General features: G+C 38.5%; 1 protein-coding gene across 1 annotated transcript in view; it reads right to left on the bottom strand.

Moving 5' to 3' along the window:
• Positions 1-556: 556 nt before the first annotated feature.
• The window catches only part of zbtb20 (zinc finger and BTB domain containing 20), a 33,800-nt gene continuing 16,067 nt past the window's right edge, over positions 557-18,289 (bottom strand). Inside the window, exons 3-4 of the mRNA XM_040032945.1 lie at positions 15,534-17,039; positions 557-12,791 (exon numbers count right to left, since the gene is read on the bottom strand). Of these exons, the coding sequence (XP_039888879.1) occupies positions 12,256-12,791; positions 15,534-17,019 (2,022 nt within the window). The 5' untranslated portion in view covers positions 17,020-17,039 and the 3' untranslated portion in view covers positions 557-12,255. The remainder of the gene's footprint in view (positions 12,792-15,533; positions 17,040-18,289) is intronic.

Genomic DNA, 18,289 nt, shown 5'->3' with positions numbered 1-18,289 from the left:
AACGGGACACACCTGCTCTTTGGTTCCTGCTGAAATCATCTCTGTAGCTCTTTCCACATTGGTCGTGCCAGTTTCCTCCCACAGTCTAAACACTTGTGAGTCAAGTGGACTGTACTCTTGAATTGTCTGTAGGTGTGAAGTACGACTGCGACTGTTTATTAATCATTGTTAGATTTGTAACCAACTGACAGCTTGTCCGGGGTGTTCCCTGCCTCCTGCACAGTGCATTCTGGGATACATTCCAGCCTGTTGTTCATTATCTCGTCACTTCCAACTGTGTTTGGAATCAACACGCACCACAACACACCAGGCTAATATTATTTATGAGCTTAATTTTAGCTACGACGGGTAATTTATTCGAATAAATTGACTCCGAGCATTTCATCTATATGTTTATCTGGTTTTAAGGATTAACTGGATGTTAGTACTTTGTGGCAGCGCAGTTGGGAAATGTGAGTCCTATTATTATTATCATTATTATTACTACACAGGCATTCATTGATCCAAAGATAAAAGATAAAAGAGCACAAAAAGAAAACAGCAACAAGACTTTCTGTGAAGTACAGGAAAGTACTAGTTTTTATTCCTTCATAATCAAACTTCACAAACAGCTTGAACTTGTACAATACCTCAGAGAGTGAAAATTACAAAAAAAGTGCTGGTAACATTTACAAAAATCATCCTTACTTAGCAACAATCAGTTTATTCTTCCACACTTTTTTTAGTCTTTTGTATTAAGGCTTAATACTTCTGTATAAAGTATATGCAAGATAAGTCTTCACAGTTTTTCGAAAAAAGTCACAATATTATGTAACATAATGAAGCTTTTACGGCTATTTTCTTTATAATAACAAATACACATCACTGGTAAATATATGTGAAATACAGGGCTTATTGTAAAATGGCAAGTAATGATACTGTTTGCTGAGATAAATTGATTCCACACACTGTTATAGGAAAGTTCTGACATACCCTTGCTATAACTGAAGGAGGAGGAGAAAAAAAAATATGATAAGCATAAACACTTGGGAGATCGCCTCCAAACTTTGGCACATCCCATGAAACAATTTCACAAAGAATGAGATTTATTTTTGAAATCATACATATGGAAGAATAGTTAAACTGGCATAAAGTGAAAACATGCTGTGTAGTAAGGTGCTAAAATCAGAGATATTACACTGCCAGCCTTTTTTTTTTTTTTCCTTTTTTACCCCACATGGACTGACATGAATAAGGTGCATTTGTAAGACTCAAAAGCATGATGTAGGCCTTTCTTAGATGTCAACGAAATATGCAATAAATACAAGTCTTCAAAAACGACCTAAATGAATTTGACCAATAGTCTCGAGGCGACCTCGTATACTCATGCGTTCCCATGGATTCAGAAAAATGAAAATCTCTTCTGCAGTTGTGTAACTCTAACTGTGGCATGTGAAAGTAAAAGCTGTATTGTATCGGTACAATGGTATGTGTTATTTGATTTTTTTTTTTGTGTGTTGTTTTTTCTGTTTTTGTTTCGTTTTACCTTTAACTGTCGTGAAAAACTGGATGAGTAAGGAGATGGAATTTGAAAACTAAATGCGAAACTAAGCCAAGATATATTCACAAGATCCTCTAAGCTGCACTGGTTTACAGGTCAACAGATGAGAGCTCTAGCCCTAGACTTACCAATTTCACCCTCATGCATACTGTACGGTTAAAGTGACGCAACAAGCTTGCTTAAATAGTCTACATCACAAAAAGCAATTTGGTTTTAGTGCAAACACAATTGGCTGGCTTCAGCTTCTCAATAATAACAAGCTCACCAAGGAGATTACAAGAAGGCACATACTTATGCTTCCTCTAACACGCAACAAATTTAGACAAACCGCAACATCTTTCAACAACACCACAAAGCGGTGAAAACAGGAAAGCTACTACATCCAGATAAAATGGTGACGTTTTGCTCTTTGTGAATTTTTGAAAAATTTACACTTATTTATCAGAAAAATATAGTGACGTTCGGGCCGATCGCTAATGCTGCCGGTAAATGACCCTAATTGAAAATGACGTATGATACATTTTGGTGGCTTCTCTACATAAGCAGCCAATGATGGTGCGTTCATTGACGAAAAGAAGAACAAAAAAAAAAAAGAGATGCATTTTGGATTTTCGTTTTTTCATTATTGTTTCGTTTTAAAGCATTTTTTTTTCTGGAACATCCCAGAAAAATATCACTCAAAGTTTTTAAGGGAAAGGTGTGCACGACGGCGGACAGCTGGGTTTCTCTTTTGGCATTTGTGTTTATTTCTAAACATGTTGGCTTGTGTGATGAAGACGACTGACTCGTGGTGAACGATTCCATCCCTCATAACATCCCTACTCTCACTTCGGATCTGTAAGAGCTGCTTGATTTGTCCAAAACAATCACAGGAGGAAACAACAGTTTTAATGCCCCTCAAATCTGGACACTAATACTCAGGGTACTGCTGGGTAAATTTAACATAAAAAAAAGAAGAAGAAGAAGAAGAAGAAGGAAAAAGGGGCGAGGGGAGAAAAAAAAGAACCCTGCTACAAACAGCAATATATGGATGTCATGTGCATTTAAAAAACCAATTCTGTACCTTTGAATACAAAAAAACCAAAACAAAGTAAAACACGTCAAATATCACCATTTACTCAGCATTCCCATGGTGGGGACAAGCGTCCCATACTATGGTTCAAATATGTGTCGTGTGAATTATATTGCTTTTGATAGAATAAGACCAAAATCAGTCTAGTGCAAATCTCTTATCTGGTTTGAGAAGTGGTGGTAGGTGTAATGAGAGGCAACTGTTAAATCTGCTCTAGAAAGAACATATCGGGTGATTCTGACAACTACTTAGCTGTGAAGTGGTATCCCTTTATGAATTTTCTTTTCCAGAAAAGAAAAACAAATCTGTCACCAGTCTATGCCATAACAACAATTTTGAAGGACATCCCTAATAAATAGTTCCTATTAAATATATATATATATTTTTATATATAACCCATCACCTACTGAATGCAATTAACCAGCACAAAAGGAAATATGGTAACTCCTTCTATCCAAATAACTCCTATTTTGATCGGGAGGATGGCGGCCATGTTACTCACCCTCCCGTGTACAGCGGGGGGAGGGTGTGCTTTGTCTGTCAGCTCACATCGGTGCTAACGGGTGTTGCCTGTGCAGTTATGTCTGTCAAATACATCTCTCAACTTGGAAATGTTGGAAAACTCACTCCAGTCCAGTGTTTGACAAATCATATTATAAAAACATCCTTGCACATACATTTAAAAAAAGAAAAAAGAAAAGAAAAAACTTTATCCCCTATTTCAAAACAGCAGTCAATACATTTCATACAAGCTTGTTTCATAACAACAATAATAACAACATACAAACCAACTTGGAGCATAAATTATCAAAAACAAACTGAACACATTACTGCAGCATATATTTCAGGGTTGCTTAGTTGTGATGTTAACTAACTTTACTACAACAGCTCCACTTCTGCCAAGTTCATAACTATATAAGAGATGTCATTTTTTTTCTTTTTTTATGAAGGGAAATAGTCAAAATCAAAAGCTGACATAGGCAAAAAAAAAAAAAAAAAAAAGCCTGACAAAATATACACATATTTATAACCACATCTCAAATTTCAACTCATGTGCATGTTTACAAAAGCATCTAGGTACATGATATGGCAGCAAAAAGCCTGAAAGCACGATGGAAGAAGAAGAAGAAGAAAAATCAAAATCAAACCTAAGCTGCTTTTTAAAAAGGGTGCGTGTAATTTTGGATTTTAAATGTTAATATCTTCGGCCCGGGTTTTGATTTAAAAAAAAAAAAAAACCCTGCCTGAATTACAGTAATTCAATTTTCTATTTTGAATACACAGGATGAACAAATACAGCAGATTTTACCCAGATTTGGACCTCATAGTTATAAAACTAATTGTTGCCAAATGATTTACATTCGCTATTACAAAAATATACTCTTTTTTTGAATCACTTTGATAAATAATACCTAATCACGTCGCGATGTTGAAATCCATCGTACAGTTTGGTTTGAATTTACTTTTGTTGCGCAGTGACAACCGGCTTTGTTGCCTTTCTTTCAGCGAACATTAAGGTCGATTTGTTAATAGGTGACGAGCACCTAAACTAGATTTGAGTTGCTGAGACTTAAAGTTGTGTATAATTTTTTTTTTCCTTTTTTTTTTTTTTTTTGGCTTAATAAACAACTTACAAATATGTGCAAACTTAACATCTTGGTCCATCTCAAGTATAAATGGCTGAATGTACTCTTAAGTTACAATGTCAGATTAGTTACTAGGGACAGCCTTAAATATATTAAACACAATCCAATGTGAAGGTGAAAGTGTACACCGATTTGCTAAATGTGTGTATAGAAGACGTAACCAATGATTATTATGTTTTGCCAGAGGAACAATGCAACATTTACAATCTTATACATGTTTTAACATGCAATAGTTTACATCACAGCTATTGTGTCAGATTCATTTTTATGTTTTGTTGCATTTCTTATTTTTAAAAAAAGAAAATCTATTTTGGTCTACAATAGGCAAATTAACACAACCACAAAACTATAAACAAGTGACATAACGTATACGCATTTTCACAAGCACCCTGCCATGAGATTAAAAACAAAGAAAATCAATCATATTAATATTAATAATAGTAGTAATAATAATAACGGTGGCAATCTAGCCCAATTGTAGGAACCCCACACACATTATAAAGAAATATTCATTTTTTCAAAAACTTAAAATTGTCCTAACCTTTTCTTTGGTTTGTTTATTTGTTTTATTTAACTTCTAATGATTACCATGGCCCCGTTTTGCTAATTACCCCAACCTGCCCGTTTTATGAAGACACAGTGCTGAAATTTTTCATCTAAGTCTTCAGTGATGGCAGACCACGAGTTGGCCGAGACCACGGCCAACGTCACGGCGAGGAACCTCGACTTTTTCTAATGTCTCTGCACTATTAAAGAGTGACCTACACACAGAGAGAGGCAGAACGATAGCATAGTGTATATGTTGTGTATAAAACCAGTCCGCACAAGCGTTAGCTGTGGTCAGAGCTTATAAGGGTTTGTGATCTCATGGCAAAGTTTGAAATAAATGTCGAGATGAGATCTAAAAAAAAATTTAAGAAATAAAAAAAAAAACGAAATGGGATCATTTTTAGGGAAATGTAAATTTTTGCTAAACTTGTGATAAGCAAGTCTGCTACCACACGATCGGCGGGTTTGTAAAAACGATTAAGTGCTGGGAGTTCTCCTTAATGTTTGGTTTGAGTTGGAATGTGCTGCTCTGAACAGGAATGCATGTTTTTAGTTAACGCTGCTGCACACCTTTAACCTAATCGTCTCATCCAGCTGAACTAAGCCAAAAAGACTTGAGTGACTGAGAATACAAAGAGGCTCAGCTCTTCAGAGTCCAAGTCCCCTCATCAGTGTGATAAAGAAAAGATACTGAATGCGTGTTATCCAGGGACTCGATAACAAAGTACTCCTCCACTGAAAAAAAAAAAGCTGTGTAGACAGGACTGCATGCTTTATTTGGACTGTTCGATGGTAGTTACCTGAAGATGGTGTTTTATTTTTAAAACAACACATCTGGGGTAGAGTAATAACTGCATGTTCGGAGAATAGTAAATATAATCTAGATATTGTAATAGCTTAGTATAGCTGTGTCTACTTGAACATCTGAACAGCTGCTTCATTATGTCTGTAAAACCCTTAAATTTCAAACAGAACTGAGGATGTCATAGTGTGACGGTTGAATGACAGGGACTAGCTATATCACATTGCCTATATTTGTGATGCTTCCTTTTAACAGTAAATGTCTATGAAACTAAGTGTATATTTGTTAATCATAGCTGTTTTCTCCTAATTTAATTGAAAACTATGCATTATGGAGGATTGAAAGATTCAAAATAAAGGCAATCACTTTCTTTTGGCATGCTGCATTTAATGTTATAAAATGTTTTGCATTTAAGAAAAAAAATGAAGATTTTTTTTCTTCTTCTTTATATTTGTCTGTTTCCCTCTTACTCTTATAATTTAAAGTCTCCCCTCATCCTCCCCAAATTTGGCACCGTAACTAGGCTGGAGAAGGTTAGAGAGAAAACTGTGGTAATTAGTCCACAGGGGACAAAATAATAAGCCATCACAAAACCTTTTATCTCAGAGCCACTCGGTCCTGAAACTTGATTTGTGGTTTTTCATTCTGCCGTATTTCTCTCTTAGTTTTTGTTCATCCAAGCACCTAAAGACTGCTGTTCAGGGAAGAGCTGTTTATCTGTAGCCAAAACTTTCAATTTGGCATCCCACTTTTTATTTCCAAATTGCGGTGATAAAAACCGGCCAGTCTAATGTTTAATAACCATTTTCTTTTCTCTTTTTTTTTTAACCACATTGCTCGTTGCTTGCCCTTTACGATTCCAAGCTGCACATAAATAACAAGGCTGTAAGATAAGATAAAACTTTAATGATCATTGTGGGGAAATTGGGCATTGGCTTGCATTTGGACGGGCCTGCCATCAAGGTCAAAGCACGCCTGGTGTGATTTGCGCACAGTGTACTTTGGAGCCAACTAAGAACCTTAAAGCAGCTTTCAGATCCTACAGACTGCAAACCATTTCATTCATGTAGTCTCAGAGGAGGCAACTAGTGGCATTCCCACAGATGTTATTGTAATATGAAAAAACGCAACGGCCATAATGACCAACAAAGAGAATCAAAAATATTCAACGATTCTACTTGTTTTTGTTTTGTTCGTTTAAACTTCACCTCTTCTGGCTGATGTGTGGCTCCCCCTGCTGTTCATAAAATGCCACTGCCCTTTCTCCCCAAACATACAGTACAGTACAGTATATGGCTTGTTTGCAAATGTGAAAAACTGAAAAAAAAAAAGCCTCATCTATGACAGAGAGCAATGTGACAGGAAAACAAAATGGCTATCCAGTATTAGGATTTCATATTTTAATTTCCAACTGCCATCTAAACCAACCAATCAAAGGCGTGCGTGATTGCATTTTAAATCTTTTCATCCTCCAAACTGTATACATGTATGTTTAAAAAATAAAACTAGCTGATGTAGTCTTTACTGTATATGAATAGAACATTTCAGGTATTTAAAGGGTTCTCTTATGCACTCACAACCACCAGGTTTTTAGCAGTAATAGTATAAATAGTCTATTTTTCATTAGTCCACTGTGTATATTCTGTATTTGTGCAACGTAGGAGAGAAAAACTATGAATATTCTGTATAGTTGCTGTATGTACTGATAGGCACTTGATAGGCGTACTCCCTATATCACACAAGGTATTGTATATTCTAGCTGCAATTTTATCAAACTATCTGAAAATGTATTCTTTATCTGTGTGGAGATGGTGATACTTAAAATATATATAGTTTATTTGTAAGAAGTTATCTATTTCATTCTTATGTGTACTGTAGAAGGACGAAAAAAGCAACGAAAAAAATAAAAAAGCTGTTAAGTATTATATGAATGCGTTCATGTGTTTTCTACTTTTGTGACTTTCTTCGCGCCTAAATAAAAGAAATCTGACTTAAAATGTGTGGAGACAGACTTAAAGACAAACAGGAAGACAGACACATGCTTATCAGAATAAAATGAACCTGTTCCTTACTCAGTATCACCCTCACCATTACTATCTTCCATTTCCTTGTTTTCAACTAAATGCAAAGCGTATATGCATATATATATAATACACTGTGAAAAATAACCGACTATTCTTTATTCAGTCGCGCGAAGCTATGTATGTATAAACAACACCACTATGACCACCAGAAAAAAGCAGAAGGAACTCCGAAATAAAGAAGTATAACAATGAATTAAACTTACTGCAAGAAGGACAACAATGTACTGTAGACCCTGTGTCTCTACACTACGATAAACAAAACATAAACAGGAATATATCTGAAACACAATACAAACAGCTGCAGGCTCAAGACTAGTATCTACTTTTCAATATGTTTTGTTCAGGAAAATATGCGTACACTTTGCAAACATAAAGTCTAGTCTAACAACTAGAAGAAGCACGATTGAGATAAGGACTTTTTTTTCTGGATAATGTTGCAACTTTTCAACAATTTTTGACTTGGGGTTTTTTGGGGTTTTTTTTTTTTTTTTTTTTGCAACACTGAGAAAAGAGAATTAAGCACCACCACGAGTATCTGAAGCAGTATAAGGAATATATAACTATGGACAGTGAAGAGCGTGTGATGCTAATGCGACAGGGGACAGAGGGGGAGGAAGCCTGGGTATGCTCTAAGCACGTTATGACACACTGGAGAGAAGGTGCTTCCCCTTCCGAGCCTGGTCTGCTATCAAACACCTTATGATACAAGAAGTCAACTGACGACGGGACGAGTTATTTAGCCCTCATCCAGATAACGTTGAGATTGGCTACTTTTGTTATTCCAAAAGAAGTGATAGAGAGAAACGATTGATAGTGAACTTGTGAAATCAAATATTTGGAGGAGAAAAGAAAAAGAAAACCAACATCGAGCTACTTAACCTACTATTTAGACCAATGATACCACAAAGCTGGTTGTACTCATCTAGCTACAGTCAATAGTGCATTTGATATACGTGTTTACACAAAATATGTAAAAATTTCGGTGCCATGAAGGAATGCTAGATTACTGAATACACACGTTACACTGAAACGATTTCATTAATGTCTCTGCCTTTGCTGTTAAAGAAGTGATGATGTTAGTTTGGCAGTGTTTATTTGGTACTGAACAGACAACAAACACCAACATCATGAGCTGTGCGCCATACGTGTGGCAATACTGTTGGAAAGAGATCTCGGCAGTTGCTTACATATTTCTATTTAGTGCATTGTCTGTTAAGGCATGAGATTACCCTCCACGTGCTGTGTAGAGACAAATATAGCACTAGCATGCAGCAATATTGCCATCCTGGCAACAACAGCTACAAACAGGAACCATGTAGTTTAGGCTTATATGCACACCGTAAGAGACGGGCCCAATCAAATGTTAAATAATGTGCTACTTTTACTGAGGACCAACCTCACGGCTTTTCAGTGTATTTCTAAAGTGTGGCCGATTTATTTTTTATTTCAGTTTCAGACCAGGACAATCCAGAATCCCGACATCACCGGGTCTCACGTGTTCGTCACTTGACTTCATCTGAAACCGACTCGGCAGTGATGTGAAATCTAGTAGCAATTATATGAAATTTAGCATCAAAAATGCTTGACACAACTTCTCCAATCTGGTACAGTGAAGTCAACAGTACTTGACCTAAGCTTGAGTAAAATCCTCCGAACAACTGTTACAGGTGCCTTATTAGCCCAAAAGGTTTGGAGAGCTGCTTCTCATAGTACCTGCGCTGCATATTGCAAAGGAAGCCCTACAGTTCAGATATTCCACTTATCAACATTTTGATTAGGCTATATACCACACAGACACTCACAGACATACGGACACTAAGGAAGGGACACAACTGTGTACGACTGACGGACAGATATCAAAGAAGCCGCATTCCATCACCTCCCCTACACCTTTAAACCCCACAGAAAAAAGTTGTTCTAGGACACATACCATTTATGTTACACACACACACTTTATAAATGTTTTATTATTAATAATATAATAATAGTTATTATTATTTTTTTACCTCCGCCAACAGCGTCGGACGGGAGTTTGTTTATTATTACTGTCGTTGTTGCACTGTTAATGTTGTTTGGCTTGGATGTTTCTCATAGGAAAATTCTGCTCTTTTACTAAAGAAATGCAGTTGAATAAAACTGTTACAGGGAGCTGACTCCATAGAAGAGTGAATTCAAAGGTTAAAACATAGATGAGCACACATAATGGTACAGGTTTAAATAAAAACAGGTGCTTGCATTAACACGGCACAAGTATATATACTGTAGGTAACTGCAAGCAATAACAAAAGCCAAGAATCGCTGAAGTACTTAATGAAGAAATTGAAACAAAGCTATTCTATTACATGTGAACTCTACAACCAAATGTTAGATTTAAAAAAAAAAATCCTCTTTTCTAAAACTATAATATCTCTGTTAACAGTAGTGCACTTATTGGTTTAAGCAGTGCAACATATATGCAAGAAAATAATGCAGTCCACTTATCAAGATTTTTTTAAAAAAAGTTGTTGTTTTTTTTCCTTTGAAATTGAATAAAAGAAAATCATAGTTCATTTAAGGAAAATGATTAAATATCAAGCACAGGCATTTTAAGAAAATGTGCAAAGTAGCACTTTTTTTTTTTTTTTAAATCGACAGCGGGTCTTTTTAAGACCCCCGTATGCAGTTAGTTATTCTTTCAATAATACAACTACGAAAGTGTTTGCTCACATAAATGAGCAAATCCTTCAGATTGCAGTTGCAGGCAGTTGCGTGCGTGCGTCTGTGTGTGTGTGTGTGTCCGAGTGTATGTGTGCGTGTGTCTGTGTGTGTCCTATTTTGGATTAAAAAGCAATAAAAACAAAAACAAAAAAGAATTGAAATATCAGAAATGAGCCTTAAGTGATGTGATGCAGGGATGACAACTTGCACACACTAGCTTCCAAATCTATTCTGTACATGCTGTTGTCTAGGTTTTAGAAAAATTAGGAATGTATACTATTGTCTACAAAGTCCATTTGCAACTTGTGGTATACCATGAAACAGTGTGATAGCAATCAGTCAGTGGAGCTACTTGTTTTGCTTTCAGACTGTATTTCCTTTCAAAACACTGCACGCTATTTGAGCCTTCAGGGAGAGCTAGGACATGAAAAGCAATGCATTTAGCTCCCATCTGCTGAAATAGCTTTGCAATACCATTAAACAGGTTATACAGGTGCTCTGTGATCAGGGGTGACGTTTCCTTTAATTTCAAATTTGATTCAAATTAAATGATTCACTCCTAAACAACACTGTTTCAATCAACAACTAGCCTAATCCCTCCCCGATATTCAAATTCAATTATCAAATTAAAACCATATCGGCTACTTAATAACAACAATAGTTGAAGTGACAAATCTTTGTTTTTGTTTGGGTTAGTTTTTTTTTTATCTATATCCCATAACAGTCAGGTGCAAGTTGAGGAGCAGCAATTATGAAGGAGAGAGTTTAGTCGCATATTCCAACCTGCCAAAACTATGAGCGCGAAAGGCTAAATAAAAACCGTCAGCAAAAACAATCTTTCTTTTTTTCTTATGTTTTGACATGGAAGAGGTCTAATAGCCTTAACAGTCTTTTGAAGATATTAGTGGCAGTGTATGCAAATGAGTTAAACTCCAAACTTCAGAAAAAAAGAAACAGATTTTTGCTCAAATACTGTCTCATCAACACACCGTAATTTAGTCATCTTTACCATCAGAATGCATGGACAATAATTATAAAGCATGTGAGAAATATCTGCCCCCGTCACCGCTGACGAGGGTGTTACATTTCAGGACAATGATTGAAATTGGTACCTTGACAATGGCTGCATTATAATCCCTTAATACAATAGGAATAAATAAAACCCAGTGTCAAATTAACTACTCTCCTTTTTTTTTATTTCATATAAGAAGGCAATCTTGTGACCATCAGTATTTTTAGAGGGAATATGTAGCCCAACCCCAGGTGTTTTTTTTTTTTCTTATTATTGTTGTTGTAAATTATACCACAGTAAGCTTGGACATCTAAAGTTTCCAAACTGGTCAATATGGGTTCACAACTGCCATGATAGATATTTCATGGCAATGTACACACACACACACACATACACACACACACACACACACGCGCACACACACACGTACACGGTAACGCACACACACGCACGCACACACTTGGATAAACAGACAGACACATGCAAATGCACGAACGTTCAAACAGGTATATTCATTCAGACATGTCGACACAAAAGGTGTGTTTGTGTGTATGTGTTTCTTTCGTAGGCCTTTCGGTAGTGTTCAACACATAAATCAGTATTTTAGGAAAGCATACATTTAGAGGCCTGTAGTTAGGATCCATCCAGTAGATCAATATCAAACTACTAAGCCTTAAGGCCACCATCTTTTTTTTTCTTTTAGAATAACAGAAAAAAAAAATCTTTTTTTTTTTTGGGAAACTTAATGTGCCAGTGTCTATACTCATTACTCTTCATACCTCAAAATAAGAAAAGGAAAATCTAGTGCCATTTTATTTGTCATTCTTTTTGAAAGAAGTTTATCTAGTTGTACTTATCCATCGGAGACATGCATTCGCATGTGGTCATTGAAGTGCTCCATTTGGTCAAACTTGGCAGGGCAGACGGAGCATACGTAGGTGGTCCCTTCTTGGCAGCTCGCTTCTGCAGCTACACCCACTCCTGTTCCAACCCCAGCCCCTACTCCAGCACCTCCACTTACTGGCATGGCGAGGGCAACCACTCCAGCTCCGGGCTCAGGGACGGCCATAGGCATGGGAATGGAGACGGGACCCGGGGTAACTGCACTCCCTGACAGCCCAGTGATGGCGCTGGCTGTGCTGTGCAGGGCCATGTGCCTCTCCAGCAGGGTCTTGTGTGAGAACTTCTTCTTGCAGATGTAGCACTCATAGGACTTCTCTCCACGGTGCAGCCGCATGTGGACGTTGAGAGAGCTCTTCTGGGTGAAGCGCTTGTTGCAGATGCTGCACTGGTAGGCCCGCACCCCCGTGTGTGTCACCATATGTTTTATTAAGTAATCCTTCAGGGAGAAAGAGCGCCAGCAGATGCTGCATTGATGAGGCTTCTCACCTGGATGTGCATGAAAGACAAAAGCATTAAGGAGGGTGGGGGAAAAAAGGGGGAAGAAAGTTGTGGATTAGGTTAGGAATATGGACAAGATGGGTGTCAAAAAATCACTACTAAACATTTTAAATGATTAAAATCTCATAATGTATCTCCAGACTAGGCGGACGTGCAATTACTGAACGGTGAAAGAAACATTTATTCAAGGGAAAATTCTTGTAACTCTAACCCTTCTCACCCTTTCTCTGGTTTCTTTCTCTGAGGTTAATTTAGCTCCATCTGTTTATCACATAAACATCCACCTCGATAGGGACATTCACTGAGATCTGTGTGGCGCGGTCATTTTTAATGAAAGATTTCAGGGTGCGCACGCTGCTGTGGGTAAATCAGCCATTACGAAGGCACGTGTCTGATTTATTAATTACAAAAAAATTGGACCAAATTAGTAGTTGGAAATTGAATCAAGGCAAATTTTGACGCTAAACGCTCCTGAAACACAGCCAGCTGACTCTTAAGCCCTACATAGAAAAAAAAAACATGGCAGGATCAGCTGACTTCAACTTGTACAGCAACATCAGACGCCCAAAGCCACAGGGGTTACTTTTCCAGTACAGGAACACACCTCTGGCTAGAATTATTTAAACCTGCGTTTGCTGTATTGTGATGCTGCTTTCACGTTGCGCTGCACGCTACAGCGCCGTGGGAAAGGTTTAGGTTTCGTCACAGTTGCTCTGATACAACATGCGCAAAATTTAAAAAAAAAAAAAAACACAAAAAGCGAGAAAACGATACATTTGAAGTATTTTACAAAAATGTAATAACGCTGTAATGACGGCGCAGAAAAGTGGGGCTAAAATGTCAGGACTGCGAAAGCAATATTTTATGCATCTATTTGGCATTTCTGCCACTTTGTCGCGACGTTAAGATCATTTTCCATAATTGTCTCTGCTGACATTATGGGCTGTAAAATATTAACATATCAATAATAACGTAAAATGAACAGGCGGAGAAGGAGACTGATAACACAAGTTGTACCACGCAAGTTAATGAAGTTCTGTGTATCGACTGCTTTTCTGCTGCGCCGAATGAATGAATGTGTTGCCACCTGCTTTCATTTAACGAAGCTAATAAATTCTGCTTTTGCTTTGTCTTTTTTTGTTTGTTTCCACTTGACCCGACCCAGGCCCTTGCAGAGGTCAGGTTTCAGGGTCACAACACATGAGCAGCACATACATAACAGGTATTTTACTGTGTTGCCCGGGGGGCGGTGTACTCGCAGTACAGTGATTCATACCGCTGAAAAGCATTCTCTATGTCTCTGACAGGTTTTTGATTGCAGAAAAATGACACACTACCTCTGCTGCACGTGTTATCATTATCTTTTTAGCTATTTTGAGTGCGCCGCGTCAATGTGCCCTGTGAAGATGTGATATATTACATTTTCTGGGGTACTTTGTAACTCCTGCTTAATAAACAAACAAAAGATGTTATCTTGTGTATGCGTTAGATGTATTCTCATATGGACAGCAGCGGCATGTTATACTAAATCACGCTGGCATCCTTGTGGATTCTGAAAAATATAATTTTTACGAGATTAACAAAGGCGATCCATCATCGGCAGCCACGACTTGTTCAGATCTAGTCCAGGGGGATTAATCGATCGCTGATTTATTTTCCTTCTCAATCTGTCATCACTCTGCTGCTCACAATTATGCGAGTAAAACAGGAAATTTAGTTTCAAATAGCTTTCATATGACAAGTGGTTCTGGCCAAGCGATGGATTGTAATGAATAATAATGGCTATTTGAGTACGCAATTTTAACAAGATCATCTAATTATATACGATATTTTATTCTTTCTTTCTGTGATGATGATTTCTACAGCATGTGATTGATAAGGTTCTAAGTGCTGGAGGAAAGCGGTCCACAGTGAAACGATGTGCTGCACGAGCACTCTGCTGGCATTGCAAGTTAAACAGAAATGATGGCAAAGATAATAGTCAACCGTGACCTAACGAATGCGATTTGGGCTGTTTTTTCATCAGTTAGTAATTTAGTTCAATTGCTAGGATGGGTACTGGTTTATTATTTATTATGCTGGAAGCAATAAGATGACAGACACGTGTCAACAGGCCTCAGCTTTACACTGGAACTACAATCCACAGTGCAGTGCAACGCTAGAACTTGGCAACTATCTTTGTGCAACAGTGCCTCTCATAAATCTACATACTGATTTATACTGTATGTAAATAGTAAAGATGAACTTTCTAAAGAGTAACTTTGCAAATACCTAAAACTTCACTTTTTATGGTCGAGATCTCGTTTTTCTGCTTTAATCTAAACTTGACCTACACTTGCTCCTACATTCAAACAGTCATTTCTATGACACCCACATGTTTTGCAGAAAACCGAAGACAGGAAATCAGATATCAATATGTACAGTATTCATTTGGTTGTTTCCCCAGTGTGAACAAACTACAACCTCACATGTGTGGTAACCTTGGATTTTTCCAGCTCTTCCGCATTGGCATATTGCTCCTGCACTAACAAAATTGGTCTGAATAGTTTATGATTAGCGAGCTCGGGTACTGTCACGAAACATCGTAATCAGAATGAATTTGAGATGAAAAAGACTGTGGCGAACCGAAAAGCTTTCAGCATTCACAAGCAGAGGCATTACCTAGAGAAGTGATGAATCATTATTGCTTAACTAAGAAAATTCAACTGATTAAAAATATTTTTCGCTTACCAGTATGGACAAACATGTGTTTGACGTAGTTCTGTTTGGCAGTAAAGGTTTTACTGCAGAGAGTGCATTCATAGGGCTTCTTTTCCCCCTGACCAATTCCTCCTGCAGCCTGTTGCTGCTGAGCTGGCGATTGCGGTACCGAAATAGGGTTGGGGAATGATGGCATTGCAGGGGGAGGCACTGCCACAAACTGGGGTTGCTGCTGGCCAGGAAGGTAAAGGAAAGGCTTGTGGTCTCTAGCCGGCTGTGTAGGAAAGAGTGTGGGCAGGAAGGTGCTTCCAGCAGTGCCCATCACTTGGGAATTGCTGGTCACGGTGAGCGGCATCCTTAGATTGCTGGTGTCTGGCTGGCGCATGTACTGGGACAAAGGGCTGAGTTTGACTGAGTTTTGCAGGGTATGCATCATGCTACTATCACTAGTGCTGTGGGATGTGTCCCCGTCCTCTGTCTTTTGCACTTGCTCTGGGGACGAGTCATTGACCTCTATCTGCACTGGAACTCCTTCCCCGCCACCGTCTCGGCTAAAGCCAGTCAGGTATGGCTGCTGCTCCATTGTATCTGGCTCAGTACTAATGGAGGAGCTCACCCCTGAGTCAAAACTTTCAACCTTGGATTCACTCTCTACACCCTCAATCTGGTCAGTGTCGTCCTGGCAGTCCCCCATAGTTTCATAGCAGCTGTACTCATCATCCTCTTCCTGCTTTACTTTCACGCCTCCTGTTTGTATGCGTACCGGTCGTGGTTGCTTGCGGCAGTGAGTGGACTCAGCTGTGGAGATGAAGCGATCAACCTGCTGAGATCTTTCCTGGATGCGGTTCATCCAGGGCGGATCTTGAGATTGCTGGTCCTTCTGAGTGCTAAGATTCGGATCGTAATTCGTCGACAGAGGGTTAATGTAAAGGGAGCGCTCGCGGGTGCCGTTCTGCAGAGACAGGCCAGGGTAGGAGTACAGAGATGTGTATGCACGATCCACATTTTGCTGTGATGTTGCTTGCATATAACCTGACTCTGCGTCACTGCTGGGCCCAGAGGTGCCAGACTCTGGAGTGCCGCGGGGTGTTTCCTGACCAGAATCTCCCGGTATAACAGGGAACCCCCCTGGACCAGCCAGGCCCACGTTCTGGGACACGATCCGTGTGCACTCATCAATGACGGTCTTAATCTGAAGGATGCTGGCAGCAGTGAGGATCTGCAGAGCCTCTGATTGAGACACTCGCAGAATCCCACTGTACATAAAGTCTATCAGCTTTTGGATGGATTGTACCGAGACCACAGAAGGGATCTCAATGTCGCTGTAGCCCAAGAGCAGCTTGTCCTGAAAGAAGGGGCTTCCAGCAGCCAGCACGCACCGGTGAGCTCGCAGCATACTTCCATGGATCCGAACAGTCACGTCACAGAAGTGCCCACGGTTGCGCTGCTCATTGAGGGTCTCAAGTACAGAATTGCTGAAGTTGTGGAGATTGATGTTATGAATGCGCTCGGTCATCCCCTTGCAACTGATGTCACCTGCAAGCAGGAAGCAACATGCCTGACTGAACACAACACTAAAAGTCCCGGCACTTTTTTTTCCCACATGTAACAACAAAACATCGTCATTGTTCCCAGCGTCGCTGATAAATTAGGATTAATAAAATCGTGCACAATAGAATACAACAGTTATGACCAAAGGCAATATGATAAGAAGCTCTTTATCCATTCAAGGAAATTGCCTTTCTAAACTGTGTGTAAAAATGTCGTCAACCATGACACAGCAATCAGTTTGAATACGAATTCAATACAACTGCCTGTTATAAATAATAAAAATAATACAATTCTTTGGAGAATGTCTAAAACAATAAGACAAATGTGTTCATTCTGAGGGGGGGGGGTCTTTCAGTTCAGTCTCATAGTATTAGGAGAAAATCCAGTAATTCCAGCTTCTAAGCTACATTTTTCTTCCACATCGCCAAACTGAAGGACAATTAAGATGGTTCCCATCTAATTACTCCAAGTTCCTATCAGTGTGTATTTCTGAAATTCCTCCGAACACCATTAGGTGGTGCACTGGGCTTAAAGGACAAACAGGCCTCTTTTGTTAGCCATGTGTTCACTGTGATGGCGCTTCCTAACTATCCTAGGGATCCGCTAAAACGTGACCCGGCTGATCAGTGTGAGAGATAAATGAAAGTGCTTTTCTTCCATGTCCTCAGCTGAAGGAATAAAAATGAGAAAGGTAGTAAGTGTACGAATTGTCTGTTTTGTTCTACAACTGCTTTAAAAATGTATTTATTTAGCACAGAAACATACTTAAGTATAATTTCTGCTTTAAAGTACAGCTGCTGACCTTATTTGAAGGATCATTAAACACAACTTGTACTGAAACCAAGAAAATTGCCCTTCAAAACCAAGTGGAATATTATACTGATTTTTTTTTTGGTTTTTACACTTCATCTGTCAGTGAATTAATTTATTTAAAAAATAGTGCTAATGAAAATATGAGGCAGAATCGAACAAATTACTGCTGAATACACAGGGGAACGTTTGAAGAAACACTTTATAATTTAAAATGTTATTATATAGCGAGTAGAAGTAAAATTAATGTTGGGGGGTCAAATGATAAAAACTAGATTTTGATTTAACCAGTGAAGTTGAATTTAGGTAAAAATTACTGCAAGAGGCAGTACAAAAGTGTCAACACAACCCTTTAGTGCTAATTCCCAGCTCAGTGAATGAAACGTTAAGGAAGAATACGTTATTTTAAAAAAATGAAAGGAGTA

Source organism: Simochromis diagramma, unplaced genomic scaffold (genome assembly GCF_900408965.1).
Source record: "Simochromis diagramma unplaced genomic scaffold, fSimDia1.1 OVJJ01000216.1, whole genome shotgun sequence".
NCBI lineage: Eukaryota > Metazoa > Chordata > Actinopteri > Cichliformes > Cichlidae > Simochromis > Simochromis diagramma.
Note: the sequence above shows the minus strand (reverse complement) of the source record. Positions and strands in the feature narration are given on the sequence as shown.